Source organism: Carettochelys insculpta, chromosome 6, assembly GCF_033958435.1.
Source record: "Carettochelys insculpta isolate YL-2023 chromosome 6, ASM3395843v1, whole genome shotgun sequence".
Taxonomy (NCBI): domain Eukaryota; kingdom Metazoa; phylum Chordata; order Testudines; family Carettochelyidae; genus Carettochelys; species Carettochelys insculpta.
The window spans coordinates 41,848,417-41,866,721 of record NC_134142.1 but is presented as its reverse complement, the minus strand read 5'-3'; the positions used below and the strand labels follow the sequence as shown (position 1 = coordinate 41,866,721).

The 18,305-nt window shown below is 50.8% G+C and overlaps 1 protein-coding gene across 7 annotated transcripts in view; it reads left to right on the top strand.

Annotated features, from left to right (window-relative positions):
* TMEM63C (transmembrane protein 63C) overlaps window positions 1–18,305 on the top strand; it is a 116,459-nt gene that overhangs the window by 82,279 nt on the left and 15,875 nt on the right. For 3 of the 7 annotated variants that reach the window (XM_074996729.1, XM_074996722.1, XM_074996724.1), the window contains 6 exons: window positions 8,263–8,376; window positions 8,857–9,073; window positions 10,368–10,447; window positions 14,262–14,349; window positions 16,715–16,752; window positions 17,904–18,046. In XM_074996729.1, the coding sequence (XP_074852830.1) occupies window positions 8,876–9,073; window positions 10,368–10,447; window positions 14,262–14,349; window positions 16,715–16,752; window positions 17,904–18,046 (547 nt within the window). In that variant the 5' untranslated portion in view covers window positions 8,263–8,376; window positions 8,857–8,875. Of the gene's footprint in view, window positions 1–8,262; window positions 8,377–8,845; window positions 9,074–10,367; window positions 10,448–14,261; window positions 14,350–14,682; window positions 14,764–16,714; window positions 16,753–17,903; window positions 18,047–18,305 lie in introns of those variants that run through there. The other 4 variants (XM_074996727.1, XM_074996723.1, XM_074996725.1 and 1 more) reach the window with 2 other exon arrangements.

Genomic DNA, 18,305 nt, shown 5'->3' with positions numbered 1-18,305 from the left:
AGGGCACTGATTTATTTCTAAATTGGATAAAATAGGTAATTTTATTGTGTATCTATTTCTTTGCCATCTTTAGGATCTTTCACTTGTCATCTTGCTTAGACAAATGGTGTACTGTGACTTCTGCTTTTCCGCTAAACTCACGTTTATTGTAATCTCAACCAGACCCTGCCCCCAGCTCATTCTGCTGTTTCATCCACCTGTTGTGGCCTACCTGACACACAGATCGGGAGCTCTGAGCATATCATCTACACGTCCTCCAGGGCTGGTGCCATCAACGTTCAACATCAAAGTGGCGACAGAGAACATTGAAAGGAGCCGCCTTGGAAGGAAATGTAGAGCATCCACACACACAGTGCTCCACGTTGAAATAAGGGGCCAGCAAAGCCCCAAGCCGCTCCCTTAAAGGGCCCCTCCCAGACACACTCGGCCTGCAAAGCACGAGATCCACAGAGCCAACAACCGGTTGCAGACCCTATGAACACAGCATGGACCCCCAGCTGCAGCAGCAGCAGCAGCCAGAAGCCCTGAGCTAAGGACTGCTGCGTGCGGTGACCATAGACCCCCACAGGGGCTGGACAGAGCATCTCTCAACCCCTCAACTGATGGCCGCCATGGAGGACCCCGCTATTTCGACGTAACGGGACACAGATCATCTACACACGCCGTACTTTGACGTTCAACGTCAAAGTAGGGCACTATTCCCATCTTCGGATGGGAATAGCAATTTCAATGTCTAGCCACCTAACATCGATTTCAACGTCGAAATAGCACGCGGTGCGTGTAGACTCGACACGTGCTATTTTGACGTTGTGCCGGCTACTTCAAAGTAGCCAGCTAGTGTAGACGCACCCTTTGTGGGTCAGATTTAAGGACCCTTTCAACATAGGCGTTGTTATTGTGATTCTGACTCTGTGAAAAAGGGTACGTAATTGCTGCCTTCTCAGTTGAGAGAGTACCTAAGCATGTCTTGAAGGACAGAGCTACGGCAGTTATTGGTAAGGTGAAATTTCCACAACATTATTGCTGGCCAAACATACGAAGCAAAGATCACAAAATATTTCGGTGAATCACCTTCATCTGGTTAATCTCACAGTAAGTCGGAAGTACGGTCGTTTGCGTCAGAGCGTTAACAACGTCTGCAGCCTTCGCTCTAAGGAAGTCCAGCTGTTTGTTTTGGATTACCTGAGCGGAAAGGGTGCCTGCAGTGGTGTCAGGAGAAGGAGTTGTCTGGGGTGGGATGAAGGTTGATTTAAAAGTGCTGGGTGATACACTGGCACCATCTCAGAGCTCTAGGCGGGGTGATGGGCCTGGAGGGGTTGTACTGGAGCTGAGTAGGGGCTGGAATCGAATTGCAGAGGGGCAGGGGCTCCAATGGGAGGAGGATGGAATGGAGCTGAATGAGAGGGAGGCCGTGGCTGCTCTCTTTCTGTTCCTAACAGGCTATAAAGTGCAGCTGCCAAATGAAGTAAGCTCAGGGAATAGAGGGGCAGGAGTTGGTGTGAGATGTGCATGGAGCTGAATTTGCAGGGCACAGAAGAGGTTTGCCTTTGGGAGGGAGAGGAAAACTTAGTGGGAAACAAAATGCAGCATTTACAAGAAGAATTTGCTGCTGGATGGATGAAGATCAGCCAAGCTATAATTGGCTTCTCTAGTTAGCTTGTGGGGAAAGAGGCAGCATCAGGGAGCTAGCAGGGAAGGAACATCCCACCCATCCTCCAAGCAGCTGTGTCCTTTGCTCACCAGCTCTCTCCTGTGGCAGGAAGAGTAAGCAGTGCTCCTAAGGAACATCAGACTGACCAAACTGTATTAGATCAAAGGTCCATTTAACTTCGTATTCTGTCTTCCAGCTGTCAGCATTGCCAGGCCAGGTGCCTCAGAGGAAATGAACAGTAACAAGTGATCCATCCCCTGTTGCTCCTGGAAACAGTCACAGGTCATAGGATCTAGCTCCAGAAAAGCCAGTCAGAGGTGGGAGAGGAGCTGCGGGTTGCTAGGAGCCTCATTGTTTATTTGCTGAAGGTCCAGCAGCTCCATCCACCAGAGACTTATTCTCCGTGTTAACAAAAGGGTGATAAATTATTTAGCAACTGGAAATGCCACATGGTGGCAGTTCTGTTGTTTACCTGGGGAAGGGAGTGAGGTAAAGGAGGGAGACTGCACCCAGCAGAAGAACAGATTGAGTGGCACTCTACAGGGAAGAGCCCAACCTTCACTGGGCCTATGCCTTCCTCTGCTCCCTGACACCTTGCCAGCCTTCTGTGCCAGCTTTCTTCTCTTATAAGCCAATGGACTGGGGCACTGGCAGGCTGGAAATAAGACTACAGTAAATTCCCAATTCCCAGCTCACTTTTCAAAGGGCTCACCTTGCTGGCACTCACCTGCCCCAAGACTCACTGTCTCATTCACCCTGACTTGGTAAGGGGAGGAGACAAAGGATGGATGGGAGGCAGCCATACTTCAGAGGTCTCCTCAGCCCTCATGCAAACTAAGAGTTCAGCCCCTGATCCCAATGGGAGCCAAGTGTCTAGGGTGGACACAGCCTTAAGAAAGACACTGTCAGTCCAAGAAGATGACCTAGATAGACTGTCCCCCAATGGGAGGCCAAATTGATGGCCTGCAGCCATCCCACCTGGGGCTGGAATCTTGACACACTTCACGTTTTAAGTAGGATCAGAACAAGTCAGTAAATAGTGGATGTAAGACCTTCAAGGAGAACCCCAGGTGCTGCTGGGAGCAGTTTGGTGACTCAGTCATAGACAATGAGTTGGTGCTGACACCACTGCTCCACTGTGATGGTAGGGGAGCTGGGTCTGCAGGGAGTGATGGGGGTGAGTAGTAGGTAGCACTGTGCTGTATAAGATGTAAAGTCTGAATGCGTGATCTCTCCTGGGGCACATTGACTTTTCCAAGAGTTAGCATGACAACTAGATCCACAAGAGCCTTTCCCAGCCAAAACCCAAGCTGCTTAAGACTTTGTGAGTTCCAGGTTCGAAGGTGGAAGCCAAAACGTTTTGCACACATACCTATAGAGGCAGGTTTTGTTTGCAGAGGGATATGCATTTGGTTTTGTAGCAAAACTAATCACTTCTGGTCCCAGGGGAGCAGCACTTCCAACATATCATGCACATGCTTAGTCCCGTGGGCAAGTCCATCAGGTCAAACAAGTCTTCCTGCTTTCACATTGCTGAGCATGGCAGATTGTTTTGGTTTTCACTTTTATTGTTGCTTGGGTGGTTAGATCGATAACATAAAGCTGACTTCTAGGGAGAAGTGTGGTTTCATGGGTGGCACACTTGGACAGCCTGGTCCTACAGCTGAGCAGCTGCCTAATCTTAATCTCTGTGTCCCTATTTTCACCTTTCTAATGCAGCTTTCCTGCAAAACCAGGGCTATAGTTGCCTTGGAGCTGTTAGTTGATACCTGGTGAGACTGGAGAGAGTCTGGGTAACAGTGAATTGGAGTCTGTCAGTGAAAATGTGACTCTTGCTGTGAAAACATTTGCCCTGGGTCTACACAAGCCCCTCCTTTTTGGAAGGGGCATGTTAATGAGCAAGTTTGAAAGATGCTAATGAGGCACTCCATGAATATGCAGCACCTCATTAGCATAATGGCGGCGGCGGTGATTTGAAAGTGCAGCTTTCTAATCACACGCCACCTATGGAAACAGGGACCTTTCGAAAGGACCCCCAGTCTTCGAAAGACCCTCCTTCCTAGCACCAGATAGGAAGAAGGGGCTTTCAAAAACTGGGGGGTCCTTTTGAAAGGTCCCCATCTCCACGGGTGGCACGATTTGAAAGCTGCACTTTTGAACCGCCGTGGCCACCATTATGCTAATGAGGCACTGCATATTCATGGCAGCACCTCATTAGCATCTTTTGAACTCACTCATTAACATGCCCCTTCTGAAAGGAAGGGGCTCATGTAGCCACAGCTTTGAAGTACCCTGACACGTAGGATGGTTCTTCTGTAAATCGCTGTTTGGTGTTGCTGTTGAACGTTACACCTCAGAAGTGCCTGCCTGCGCTTCAGGGAAGACTGAGCAATCTCTGTCAGGGAAGAGCCGTCTGGGGTTTTACAGGATGAAAGAGGCTTTAGAAGCATGCGATGTTATTACTGAGTGACTCACCTGTGGTCTGGCTTGGGACAGGAGTAAAGACTGACTCACACGGGCCCCTCACCTGGGTTTTCCCACTTATCTTTTGTTGTCAGGGCTGTATCTCCTAGATTTCCACCCTTCCCCTGCAAGAAGGCCCCACGCTGGACCAAATCTTTGGAAAATGCTTTTCCTAACAAGTTCATTAAGATTTACCACAACTCACTTTCCACACAAGCATTCCTGTATTCATACAAAGACTACCTGGTGTTTGTTACACCCAAAATATGACAGGCATGTATATGCACACAGGGATTCCCTGTCCTAGTAACAAAACAGTTTATGAGCATTGGCCAACTTATTTACAACAAGATCACAACTGAGAGACTCCTTCCCATCATGGTCTCACCCTGGAGCATAAGGAGAAGCTCTGACAAAAACCCCTAGAAAATGTTGCTTTTTTATCTATTATATATTTGAGAGAGTGTCTGTGTCTGTCTATGTATCTGTCTGTCCATCTGCCTGTTCAAGAACTCCCCCTAAATGGTAAGACCTAGGACCACCAAATTTGGTAGGCAGCTCCCTCTTATCATAACTTACAGTGAGGTCAGGGTCTGGTGGTGCCAGGACAATGGGATGTGCCTGGAATGCAGCTGTTTCTCATCAAAGGGAAAGGGAGTGGTCTGGTAGCAGGGATAGCTATACTCCAAAAGGGCCAGTGTGGGACATCTAGCAAGCACACCCAACAAGCCTTGAGAGCCACAGATCAGCCACCACCTGGGCAGCCTTGCTCCTGCTGCTCTGAGTTGGCCCAGGGCAGCAGCTGCCAGCTGGCCAGTATGGTCTCCACTGCCCCAGGGTGGCCCTAGGGAGCAAATGCCAGCAGCCACCTCCAGCCTATGTCCTGAGCCTCCCTCCACTTTCCAACTCCTTCCTATCACTCCTGCACTCCCACTTCCTGCCTTGAACGCCAGCTCCTCCCAACCTGCTGCCTTGATTCCTCCACCCCCCACATCTCCAAGCCCCTGTCCTGTCTCCCACAGCCCAACCCCCTTCCCTGAAGGACACAAGTTATGCCAGATAAACCTTTTAGTACACAGTAACATACAAGCAGGGCCACTGCTCATTAGCTAGAGTTAGACAAGGCAGTTTATGGCTGTACTCTGCTCTCGTCAGAGTTTTCCCCCCATCTTACTTTGCCATACGTTTTCCCAACTAACGGATATCTCTAGCCAATTACACATTGCCTCAGTGCCCTGCTAACTGTGTTTTATTTCTGTTCCTCAGCCCAAACCTTAAATAACACAACAGTGCCATGACTGGGGTCACACTGAGGTAAACACCAACATCTTTTTTGTTTTGCTTGATTTCATTTCTTATGAGGACACGTCGTGGGCCTATCACATATGCAGAAGTCCAAATCTAATGTGGGCCCATCTTCCTACAAAACAGGAGACCTGGATGAGGAGGGCTGGACTCAGCTGTCTCAAGAGCCCATCATAACTAGCCCAGGCTCAGCCAGAATCAGTTTGGTCTAGGGTAGCTTGTGGGAGAAGGACCCATTTCCCCTGAGAAATGCAGCAGGGGTTGTGCTGCGTCTCACTCACTACAGTAAACTCTTTCATGTCCAGCAGCCCTGGGACAGGGAGGTAGCTGGATATTCAAATATTCTAGGTAATAGAGAGGTATACCTAGCAATGCACTAGAGAAAAACAAGATTGGATATTAAGAAATAAACAAAAATGTATGCAGAGTACTTCATTTACCAACAGTAGTGTTGTACACTGTAAACTTATACTATATTTGCTGTATTTATTTGTATTTACTTTCACTCTTCTGTACTTATGGAAAACATAACAAAAATTTACTTATGGTTAAAATGCTGGTTATTTGAGAGTTCTGGGCGATGGAACGGCAGGTGTGCAAGCATTTACTGTATCTGGGTGTAACATTGACAGACGTGGGTTGCTGGCCCTAGGGATAGAACCTGTAAGCAGAGGGTCTAAAGCCCTGCACTCTACCACAAGAGCTAAAGGCCAGCAGGCTCTTAGCTGAGGCTGTAGAGCAGAGACTTCACTCACCCCAGATGAGGTCTTAGTGCCTCTGGGTACTACATGGGTAAGTACTAGCCCATCTTTCATGTACATTAGCAGCAGTGACAGCTGCACCCAGCCACTGCTTTGGCAAGCCAGGCAGGAAAGCGGGCAATTAAAGAGAATGGGGGTGCAGCAGGTCTGTATATTTTTGACCTCAAACTTTACTGTAGAAAACCAGAGGGAAAATCCTGTCCCAAAGTCTGCTTTAATGGAGGGTCCAAATACAGCCTCCTCAGAGGTTGAGGATGGAGTCAGAGGGTTGTGGTTCTCAACCAGGGCGGACGGATACAGCAATTCCTGTAGGCATTGGTCTAGTTCTACAAGAGGCTACATTAAAAATACTCGCGAAATCAGCGCAGACTAAAATGATGTGTGTATACAGTTCTGTATGAGATACACTGAAATGTCAGTACAACATTTATATTCCAGTCGATTGATTTATCATTATAGGGTAAAGATGAAATAGTGTGCTGTGACACTGTTGTGTTCTTATGCCTGATTTTGTAAGCAAGCAGGTTTTAAGTGAGGTGGCACTTGGGGATGCGCAGGACAGATCAGACTGCTGAAAGAGGTACAGCAGTCTGGGAAGGTTGAGAGCCACTGTTAAAAGCAGCTTGGGATAATTAAATGCAGTAGATTGCTAGGCCCAGATGGGCTGAACTGATGGCTCAGCAGAAAAGAGAGTGAAATCAAAGCAAGATTTACAGAGCCAGTGGAAACAAGCAGAAAACCAGCACCTGCAGGTAACTGCTAACATGCTAACTGTTAACATGCTAACATGCACCTGCAGGTAACTGCTAACATGGCACCTGTTTTCCAGAAAAGCTGCTTTGAGAATGTGCTGGAGGTCTCAGACCTGGGGGTCTCCCCAGGTTACCAGGGAAAATGGATGGAATTAGAAGAAGGGTAAAATAGTCTGATGTGATAGAGTCCAGCTGACCCAAGGTCTGGAGGGCCGTTGTTGAGACCTGTTGGCGGTATCATTGGATCATACAGTTGGAAGAGATCTCAGGAGGACATCAAGTCCGACCCCCTGCTCAAAGCAGGACTAGTCCCAACTAAATCATCCCAGCCAGGGCTTTGTCAAGCTGGGACTTAAAAGTTCTAGGGATGGAGATTTCACCACCTCTCTAGATAATCTGTTCCATTGCTTCACCACCCTCCTGTTGAAATAGTTTTTCCTAATGTCCAACCTAGACCTCTCCCACTGCAGCTTGAGATTATTGCCCTCATTCTGTCATCTGTCACCGCTGAAAACAGCCTCTCTCCATCCTCTTTGTAATTCTCCTTTAGGTAGTTGAAGGCTGTTGTCAGATCCCCCTCTTCTGTACACTAGATAAGCTTTAAATGCCTAACCCTAGCCTTGTAAGTCATGTGCTCCAGCCCCCCTAATCATTTTTGTTGCCCTCCGCTGGACAGTAGGAAGCCTTTTTGTGTTTAAACACTACTGCGAGGAGCAGAGGCAGCTCACACAATGCCAGCCATGCTGGCTGTATGGCAGCTATGAAATCAGTCCCAGCATGTCAGGGCCAGAAAGTTGTCAACAAGTTAGGAAGGTGTCAGAGGAGAGTGACCAAAGTGAGGGAGGGACTGTTCTGTGAGGAAAGATTACAAGAGCTTGGGAAGCATGGCTTGGCTAACCAATGACTGGGGTGTGGGTAATGGGTCACAAGTGTTTGAAGGGTGGAAGCCCCAAGGAGAGCAGAGGATTGCTCCAAGATATATGGCTAATGGGGCTAGGATGTGGTCATTGACTGTGAATAGCAATGAATAATTTCTAATAGCAAGTTCTGTGAGGCTCTCATGTGATTTCCCAGGGAAGCATAGGGAGCCCTATTGCTTGGGACATTGAAAACTGAATTGTAGGAAAACCAAAGAAATACCTCCAAGTGAATGGTCCTGTGCTGGCAGGAAGATGGCTGGAGGAGCCATCAGGACTTCCTTCTCTGTCATGTCAGAGACTCTGGGTTTTGATGGGTGTGAGTTGTTGGGATGCCACAGAAGGTAAAAGGAAGGTGGTGTGGTAGCCAGCTCAGCAAAGCCCTCACGAGAGAACATCTCTCTCCTTTGTAGCAGCCAGGGAGAACAGTTCAGTGCCTTGCTCCTGTGCTGGGCCACACCGGGATGGCCAAGGTGGATTCCAGCCACCAGGACTGAGTGGGGAAGGCAGCGAGGGACTTTGGTCAGGTATGAATAAAAACAAGATGGCATCTGGAAAGCCAAATGACAACAGATCATGTATCACCTAATGGAGCAAAGCCCTGGGCTGGAGCAGATGGGGTTTCTGCACAGCCAGCCCCTGCCATGGCACCAGCTTTGCGAGGAGAGGTTGTGCGTGGAGAAGCTGTGTGCAGCTCTCCGCCAGCCTCCTGCCCCGTTTCATACGGCACCTCCTGCCCCGAGAGGTGGGGACTGAGTCGTTGGAAGGTCTGCCTCCCCGTGTTCCTGCTCTGATCCCTGCAGTGCCTGCTGCTGGGCAGGGCTGGGGCCGCACTAGCTACGAGCTCACTCTGACGGCTCCCTGCCCTGCGCGCATACCTGTGGTGCCTCATGCTGAGAGAGGGAGGGCTCTGATAGCTGTGGGGCTGGAGTAGCTCCTGCCAGCTAGCGCTCTCCCACTTCCCAACTTCATGCTGCCCTGATGGACTCTGCCCAGGTGTTTTGCAGGGTCTGCGCAGAGGCACAGATGGATGGCCTGAACTTGTCCGAGCTTGCACCCGAGGGTGCCAATCCCATCTCCCTGGACGTCCTCAGCTTCCTGGACCCTCTAGCGAATGGCACAGAGGAGCAGTGCTTCAGCGCCCGTTCCCGCAGCACGGTCCTGGAGGGGCTGCCGTTCGGCGGTGTGCCCACCGTGCTCGCCATCAACTTCGTCCTCTGGCTGGTGAGTACAGCGGCAGGGGTGGGCAGGCCAGGGTGTCCTTCTTCTGCCCCAGCTCCAAGTTCCTGGACAGTGCCCCAAGTGAGCACCTGCTGAGGAAGGAAAGTAGCCGGTCTCAGGGTAGGAGTGACTCAGCGTGACTAGGACCAGGCACAGGACTCGGAAGTGCGCGACGTCACACTGCCTATCCCGTGTGGTCAGGTGATAGAGTGCTCAGCATGCCTGAGCCCCGTCTCCACTGCAGCTACTGGAGCTGCCCAGGTGGTGAACTATAGACCCTGGTTTTCCTGGGGCGGTTGAGGCCGTGTGTGCAGGTGGAGCCCCTGAGGAGAGGCAGGTGTCATAATCGTGGCCATGTGGGTGTATCATGTGAGCCTGCAGCGGGTATCCAATTCTGCCTGTAGTCGTCTGGCTGTGTGCCAGAGCGTGTTGTGCCCATGGTGGGTGTATGGCACAAATGGGCCTGGGAGGCGTGGGTGGGACGTATTACGTGACTATGCTGGGCCATACGGCTCTGACCACAGGGTGCGAGGTAGTTTTTGTGTGTGATTCTTGTTCTGCCCGTGCAGATGTGTGACGGCGGGGGGTTGGCCCGGCTTTCTGAGCCTTTCGCTTGCTCCCTCTGTGTGTAGCCACATTGGCTGTGTGGGTCTGTGGGGGTATAGTCACCTTGGGTGCGTCTACACTTGCATTCCTCTTTTGAAAGATGTATGCAAATGAGGTGAATCACAAATGCAAATGAGGTATAAATTTGCATATCTGGCACCTCGTTTGCATATTCTAATTTCCAAAGAGTTTCTTTCAAAAGAAGAAAGCCAGTGTAGATGCTGCTCTTTCGAAAGTAAACCCATCTTTGAAAGAATCCTTCTTCCCTTTATTTAATGGGGAAAAGGATTCTTTCGAAGATGGGTTTACTTTCGAAAGAGCAGCGTCTACACTGGCTTTCTTTTTTTGAAATTAGAATATGCAAATGAGGTCCCAACTATGCAAATTTACACCTCATTTGCATTTTCCAATTGCCTCATTTGCATGGCTCTTTCAAAAGAGGAATGCAAGTATAGACACACCCCTTGGGTGGCTGCCTGCGGGTGTGTTATCCCCTAGCGGCTGCGGACTTCTGGTGGGGTGTACGAGGGCAGTCCTGAGCAGCTGCAGTGGCGTCACTGGAGCAGAACCTCAGTCTGGCCTTTGGAGGAGCTTTGACTAGTTCTACTGTCATGACTGGGCCCTTCTGAGCGGAGGAGCCTCGACAGAGCTGGTGCTGGGTTCATTAGCCCTTTGCTTTCTCCTGCTGCAGCTCCTCCTCCTGGTCTTCTCCTGCCTCCGGAAAGCAGCTTGGGACTATGGGCGCCTGGCTCTGCTGATGGATAATGACAGGTAAGGACTGAGCTCCCTCCCTGGGGGCGCTGCTCAGACCAAGGAGAGGAAGCAGGCGGGTGTCTCTTCCTGGCCCTTATTCCAAAACAAGCCCAGTGGCCTCAACGTCAGGGCTGCTGGATGGAGCCAGACTGGCAGTGGGGGCAGGGGCTGATCACCTTGGTTCATCCCCAGAGACGAGCACAGTCTAGATGGCAGCAGGGCAAGTATAACCCATACAGCTGTATGGGATTCATTCTTCCATGTAGTAGCACCTAGACCACTGCACAGAGAGTGCATGAGTGTCCTCTACAGTGTAAACTGAGAGCCGGCTGGCTTTTATCTCAAGCTGTAGCAGCACCAACACTGAGCTCTAGAGGTCGCAGTTCAAATCTGCCTCTCGGCTGTTACACAAGCTTTTCTCACAGGCCCTTCATCCTTGTCCCAGAGAAGCACTGGCTGGGTGGGAAGACGGTTCAGCCTCTGCTGTCCGTTCAGCCTCTCTGCTGAGCCTTCCAAGGCGGAGCCCGCTAGAGCCCGTTGTGCTGCAGGGTTTCGAATGTGTACCCGCTTTGGGGGCAGTGCAGCCACTGGTGAGCCCTGGAGCCCTCTCCTGCCCCCGCACTGCAGGTGGCTTGAAGGGAAATTCAGTCGTGTGGCAGTGCTGTCTGTGTGCTGGCAGGGCCAGGTTCTTTGGAGGGACACTGGTGGGTTCATCAGAGCCAGGGCAGCTTTGGCTTTCATTTGTAGGTTCAGAGCTAAGGAACAAGTTTCTTCCTTGTTGCACTGCAAGGTGAAATAACAAAGCCCTTATGAGTCCTTTAGGATGTGCGGCAATTAATGAGCCACTAATGTTATGAGGGACGCTATCCTCTCCCTCCCTTTCATCCCTTAGCTATAGGCCCTGACCCTGATCCTGTGCCTGCTGAACTGAGCATGGGGCAGAACAGCTACTGATGGAAACAGAAGGGCCTGGCCATTTGGCTGGAGACGGTCATCAGTGGGGGCATCCCTGAGGGTTGTGGAAAGTTGCTGGCAGGTGGCTCAACACTCTGGCCTGCTGGCAAAGAGGGTGCCAGGGCCAGAGGGGCACAGAGCATACACCTGAATGAAACGTGTGTGCTGTGATACCAGCAGAGAGGGGGGCGGTGGAGGAGTTTGGAGGTGTGGGTTTTGGAGGCAGGATGGCGGGGGGTGGGGGTGGTGTGAGGAGCGTGGGAAGCGTCGGTGGTGGGTGGTGATCATTGTTGTTACCGTCTTGCTTCTGGTCTGAGGTGAGGGTGAGGGTGAGGGTTCTGGGGAAGTGCAAGTGCAAAGGACTGCAGGCTGGCCGGTGATAGCTAGCTGGGGAGGTACCGCTCAGAAGAAGGATTGTCAACGAGGTAATGGGAAGGATAAGCTGGGAGTGATGTAGTCTCCTGGGTGGTCACTGACATGTCTAACTGTCCTTTTCCCCTCCCGTTCTGAACCAGCCGAATCCCGCCAAGCACGTGGAACTCCTATGAGTAATGATAATGGTGATCTGGTGGTTTTGCTTTTGGTGCCAGGGTAAATGGCCTTCCTCGGAAAGAAAGAGAATGAGTAGCTGCTTCCCCAGAGGGGCAAGAGGTGTTTTCGCCAGCTGCTGTGTGATTCTGGTATAGCTGTGGGGTTCTCCTGGTGGTCTGGTCAGGGCAGAACTCAGGAGAAAAATGTGATCATCACAATTAAAAAAAAATCAGACCCAATGTTTGGTACTGAGCAAAAGAACGTGGGGAAAGCTGGCTCCTGAGAGATGTGGGTCTCCAGTTGCAAGTCTAACCCCGCTTTGATTTGCAGCCTGAAAGCAGACCAAAACATCAGGTGCTCTCCCCACACGCACCATGTTCCCAGCACCTCACGGCCATCCAGCTCCCCACCCCTGCAGCTGTTCCTCTTTCTTTCCCTGGGCTGATATTTTTGGAGGGGGCTGGGGGAAGGGTGTCTCTGAGAGGCATGCGGCTGGCTCTAGGGAATTCTTTCCAGAATCCTCTTCTGATCCTCATTATTCTCTGATTTTTCTCAAGCACGGGCTTTGGTTCTAAATCTGGAAATGTGTCAGGGATTTTTTTACTCACTGGAGAGATTAAAGAGATAGTCAAGATTTAAAACTACAGACATGATTAAAAATAAGGTACCAGAATGTCACATAGCTGACAGGACTGTAAAGATCCAAGTCACTTTTCCCCAGTGGTCCCCTGTTTGCTTTACTCCCTGAATTTTACTCTTCCTGGGCAGTGATATTAGCCTGGTCATGTTCACTTCCTTGTTCCTGTCACTTTCCCTTGCTAGTCACCCAGCACTGGCCCAAGATTGCTGGTTTGAGGCTTCCTAGGCTGCCAGGAAGGGTGCAAAGTGAAACAAAAATGTTTTCCCATTCAACAAATGGAAACCTGGCTGTTCGTAAGGGAACAGATACTGATCTCGTTTGTAAAGCACCCTGAAATCTACTGATAAAAAGCACTAAGAGCTAGTTATTGCAATAGTGTTGTCATTTGATTATTAAGTTTTGAAAAACCATTTCTCTCACACAACCTAAATGCCAGCACAAATGACCTAACATTGTCCCCTTAAGAGTTTAGTCTCTCCCCAAGCCCCTTCTATTCTGCTAAGATAGTGCAAGTGGTGTCCTAGTGGTGAATTAGTGACATTGCTGTCACTTCCATGGTGGTCACAAATATGTAGTTATGACCTCGCTAGAACAAAGAGTGGGGAACTCTTCTTTAACCAAAGGAGCTGCGGTAACAGAAGAGAAGCAGGGAGACAACCAGACAATGGAGCCTCCTGCACGAGTGGAATCTTATTTTTACTTTGATCTGACCAGATATTCCCTATTCGGTATTTCCAGAGAGTCCCAAGTGCAAACCAAAGGGGACTTTCCTAGGAAGCAGCCGCCACAGGAGGAAAGGCTTGAATAATTATTATCTTTCCCCCACTGTCCTGGATTCTGAGGAGCCTCCTTTACCTTGTCCTAAAGGTAGTGATTTCACATGGGTCTTGTGAAGTGCGAGTAGTGCTTGTGACCCATTGAACAGATGGAGCTAGAGAAGGACAGAATGTTATTATAGCATAACAAATACATGGCCGTTAAGGGCTTCACAGCAGGAGCAAGGAGGGAACTCGGCTGCTCCCACTCTAAAAGCATACAGCCCTAGCGCTTGAACTGCATCAGCTGCCAGCACTATAAGGACCATGACACACAGTGAAACAGGTCTGACTCTGCTGTGCAGCGGGCAATGTCTGCCCCCATAGGCAGACACACATGCACCAATTCGTTACTATATTATCATTATTGACTGACCTGGTGTCTCGTTTTTCCTGTATGCAGTGGGCATCGATACCATTCAATACATCCTAGGCAACGGCAGCGTATGTGGCTGTGTGTGGGTAACCACAGTACCAATGAAACTGAATCTGTGCCATTGGCAGGGGAGGAGCAGTTATTTCCTGGGGGGAGCTCTTGGGGGCTACAGGTTCTTGGGCAGCAGTTGCTGCATGTGTAGAATTCTTTTGCCACCTGCTGACTCACCTTCTTAACCAGCTGTCTGATGACAGAGGTGACCCCATGCAGCTACTGACCTGAAAAATCCCTCTCAGCCGCTGGGCTAGACAGCCACAAGTGCTGTCCTGGCTGATTTCCCAGGAAGGGGTCGATTGCTGTGGGGAGAAGTGTCACTTGGAAGTGGGCCTGATCAGAATTGAAGGGTTTCCCCATCCTTTCTGCTCCCTCTCTTATGCTTCTCCCTCATCCCCTCGCCCCTTCTCCTCATCCTCCCCCCTTTCGTGCCCTCTCTCTCCTCCTGCCTGCGCCTGGAAGCTTGACGTCACTGTTCTACGGGGAGCAGAGTGAGAAGGAGAAATCGCCGTCGGAGACCAGCCCGCTGGACATCGATAACAAAGATGTGGTGAGTCTTAGTGGGGCGTGGGAGGGAAATTAGCTCTCAACTGTGCGAAGAGGAGCTCTCTGTACCACAGTAGGTTTAAAATTAGATTGGGTCACGCATCTGAAGTTTCCTGTTTAATGCGAACCAATTGTGGAGCCAGGAGTTGCTCTTTGTTTTCCTGGGAAGCAAATTTTTTCTAATGTTTTTCTAATGAATGTCAATGTTTGAGAACTCGCTCCCCACCCCCATTGCCCTAGCACCAGCAAGCTCTGCAGATGGTGTCAGCAATGGGAGTGCTAGAGTAGACATGAGACTGGTGTTTTTGCCATTGTGTCTTCTAGATCCATTCCCAGCAGCGTTAGACAACATGATGGCAGAAGAGCCTCTCCTGAGTACTGTCTATATCAGTACTCCCGCTGTGGAAGATTTCCCAGGGTAGATGCGGCCTGTCTCTCATTTCCTCTCCTCCATCTCTCCCTTGCCCCCTACAGGATGCCTTCTACAGGAGGCCAGAGGTCTTGCCACACCCCATCCCAGTGAGAGTAGCAGAAAAGAGGTCCTCCAGGGAGGACAGAGTGGCTATCTCTGCAGCAGCCAATCAGGACTCAGCAGGCTGGCATAAAAGAAGCTGCTGGGCTAGGGCCTGGCAGTTCCTTACCGGAGCTCAGCCTAGGCAGTTCTGTATACTGACTTGGAGACCAGCAACACTATAGACAGCTCCAAGTGTGAGCTGAACTTAGACCTGGGTAAGGCCCAGGTCCAGTGGCCAGAGGCTGGCCACAAGGCTACTACAAAGAACTGACAGCAGCGTAGACAGGGCTAGTCAGATCCTGGCACCAGAACTTTGAAGAGGACCAAGAAAAGACCTTATATGACACTGCTTTGCCACCAAGGGGCACTCACAAGGAGGTGGACTCCGTTACAGCCATACTGAAGCATTCAGACCTGGCTAAGAGAGATGAGCTAAACAAGCTTTGGCTGTGGCTCTGGTGACATTCCTGTCCTCACTCCTTCTCCACACCAGGTCTTGGTCATTTACTGAGAATCCTCCTGTTTCTGGGGAGTTCTCCCAACCTTCCACGCCTGCAGGATATAGCCCTCTCCCTTTCAGGTGACCTGACCCATGGAGGAAAGAATCCTTTGTACCATGTGCTCATGAAGTATATGCAGCCCCTCGCCCAAAATGACAAGCAAACAGGGTCATGGGCGGTGTTCCCAGTAAGCCTCTTGGTGTTCCCTCTAATCTTTCCATCCATGGGCGGAATAAATGGTTCATGTGCCCCGAGACGTGCAGATGTGCACTGCCGACAAACACATGCTGCCTACTGTGGGTGGCTGTGGGCACTCTGTTAATAAGCTGGACAGCACCTGAGTCACTCCTGGGTGGCTGCCCAAGTACTCAGCTTACAGGGAAAGCTGCTTGTGACCCTATTTGCGTGTCATTTGGGGTCGGGGACCAGGTATATTTCAGGAGTACAGGCTGTGAAGGACTCTTTCCTCCATGGGGTCAAGTCACCTGAAAGAGAGTGGACTGTGTCCTGTGGGAGTGGGAAGTGCCCCGGACATAAGCTCCTCCGCAGGGCCAATGCCTGCGTGCGGTGTTGGGAAGGAGGCTGCTGAGCTGTCAGAGGAGCTGTGCTTCAGAGGAGTCCTGATGTGCTGCCATGCCTGTGGGTGCCAAGGAAGGCTGCGTGATTTTGCAGAATTCAAGCCTCTGTCTTCCCCACCTACCAATACCATTTGCCACCTACCAAACCTGCTCTCGGCTCTCTTCAGAGATGGGGCTCCCCAGTCCTAGCCTCTGCCCTGGTCACACTTGCTATGAAGACAGATTCCCTAATCATCAGCCTTGACTTTTCCTTCCATCACTTCAGGGCCATCCTTCCTTATCCTGCCATTTCCTGAGCACATTAATAATTCCCTTCTTTACCTTGTACTCTCACCCTGACAGCTTTGGTAGCCTGTGATCATGTGCCCTTGCGCCATCTTTATCCTAGGCAGTGCTGGTCGGGTTTCTGTCCGTGGACTTGGCCCAGAAGAAATGTGGCCAGATGCAGTTGGCTTTTGGCTCCTCTCTGCTCTCCTTGTATGTCTTCTCCAGTTCCGTAGCTGTAGGGCCAGTGGCATTTTCAGAAAACCAGAGGGGATCACTTCTGTGTTCTGCCGTCACTGACATTAGTTGTTCTGTCAGGGCCAGTCAGGGAGTGCAGAGCAGCAGGTCCATCACTTTAGCAGTAGTTGTGAAGCAGCCAGCCCCCAGATGCTCTCCTCGGTCATGATCCCTCACAGCAAGGCCGCAGTTCCCCATAAAGTGAAGGGCTCTGCAGCCAAACTTGTACTTTGGTTGGCTCTCCACAACCTGATCCTGCTTTATCTTCCCTTCCAGGGATTCTGCTCCTGGCTCATTTCCATCTACCAAATGAAGTAAGTACGTGTCCTTTCCTGTCGGCATTGGATGGCAGTTAGTCCTCTCTCTGCCATGCTGCATAACAAGATGCTACCTTGGATACCTCTCATCATTAATGAGTATCCTGGTGCTGCTGAATCTGCTTGGCCTCCCTTAATCAGAAAGCATCTCCCCTGGGAGTGAGGAGAATATGGGCTTCTTGTTCATCAGCTTGTTGTCCCTTTTGGGTTGTCCCGTCTCCTCTCTGCTCTGGTTCTGGTGTGTGCCCTTCCCACCTTTTGTGGCATTCAGGAGGCCCACAACATACTCAAAGTTCAGAAGAAGTTTAGCAGACTTGTCTCCTCCCACTCTCACTTTGATGGATGCCCTTGGTTCTGATCAGGTCCAGCAGAGTGTAGCAGCAGCCGAGATGTCTGTTCTGAGGGCTAATGGGGATCAGAAAGGGCTGGAATGCCTCGAGTTGGCCCAGCTGGTGGACATGGCCCAAGGCAGCACACTGACCACAGGGCCTGGCCAATGGGTGGTGGATGCTATATTCAATTGAAGCACAAGCCCCTGAAGGCATGGAGCCCAAGGCAACTGTCATGCTCACCTTGCTCTCAGGCCAGGACTGAGAATGCCCATAGAGGCCAGAGCCAGGAGATTTCCACCTCCTGTTTAGCAGAGTTAGTTCAGGAAAGCATCCAGGCTGGGTGGTGGTTCATGGGCTGGAATCGCCAGGTGGTGGAAAATCACCATACGCCTTAGTGGCCAGCTAGGGGTCTGGCCAATGGAATGTGAGGAACATGCTATCATGTGGAAATTGGATATGGAAATCTCCCATTAGGTGCCTTCAGGAGCTAAGCTCAGGATTGTTCCTCTCAGTGTATGTTCCAGGGCTTTGTCTGAGCCCAGGCTAAATGTCCCAGATGATTGGGCTTCTCCAGCCCTTCTCTTGGGGACTAGTCAGCAACCCCTAGATGTCCCAGATGCCCCGTTCCACAAATACCAGAATGCCATCCTCCACGGGGATCCCTTATGTGCTCTCAGGAGACATGGCACGAGTTTGAGCCCTACAGTATCTGGAGCTGGTGTTTGCCACTGGAGAGGGGGGAGCCGTGCCCCCTGAGTGTGGAGGGGCAGTTTCACTTCTTCTACGCAAAAACACAATCCACCTCTGTCTTCTCAGGGACGAGGAGCTCCAGAGCAAGTGTGGGATCGACGCCACCATCTACCTCTCTTTCCAGCGCCACATCCTGGTGCTGGTTATGATTGTCTGTGTGCTTTCTGTGGCCGTTATCCTGCCCGTCAACTTCTCTGGGGACCTCTTGGGTAGGTCATTCTCCAGACCCCTGGGGTGACCCCAGTGGCAGGGCATAGATTCCCACAGCACATAGGTGGGCATCGTGCACCAAACAGGATTGGGACATGATGCTCTCAGTTAGCTGGGAATGTGGAATTCAGGGTGGGGTGTGGTGCCCAGAAGAGTGGTCCAGCACAGGGGGTCCTGGCTGGGAGATGGTGGCCACCTGTAGGGTTTAGGAAATGGGGGACATCAAAGAAGCTTTGGGGCTTGCAGAGGAGGCAAAGA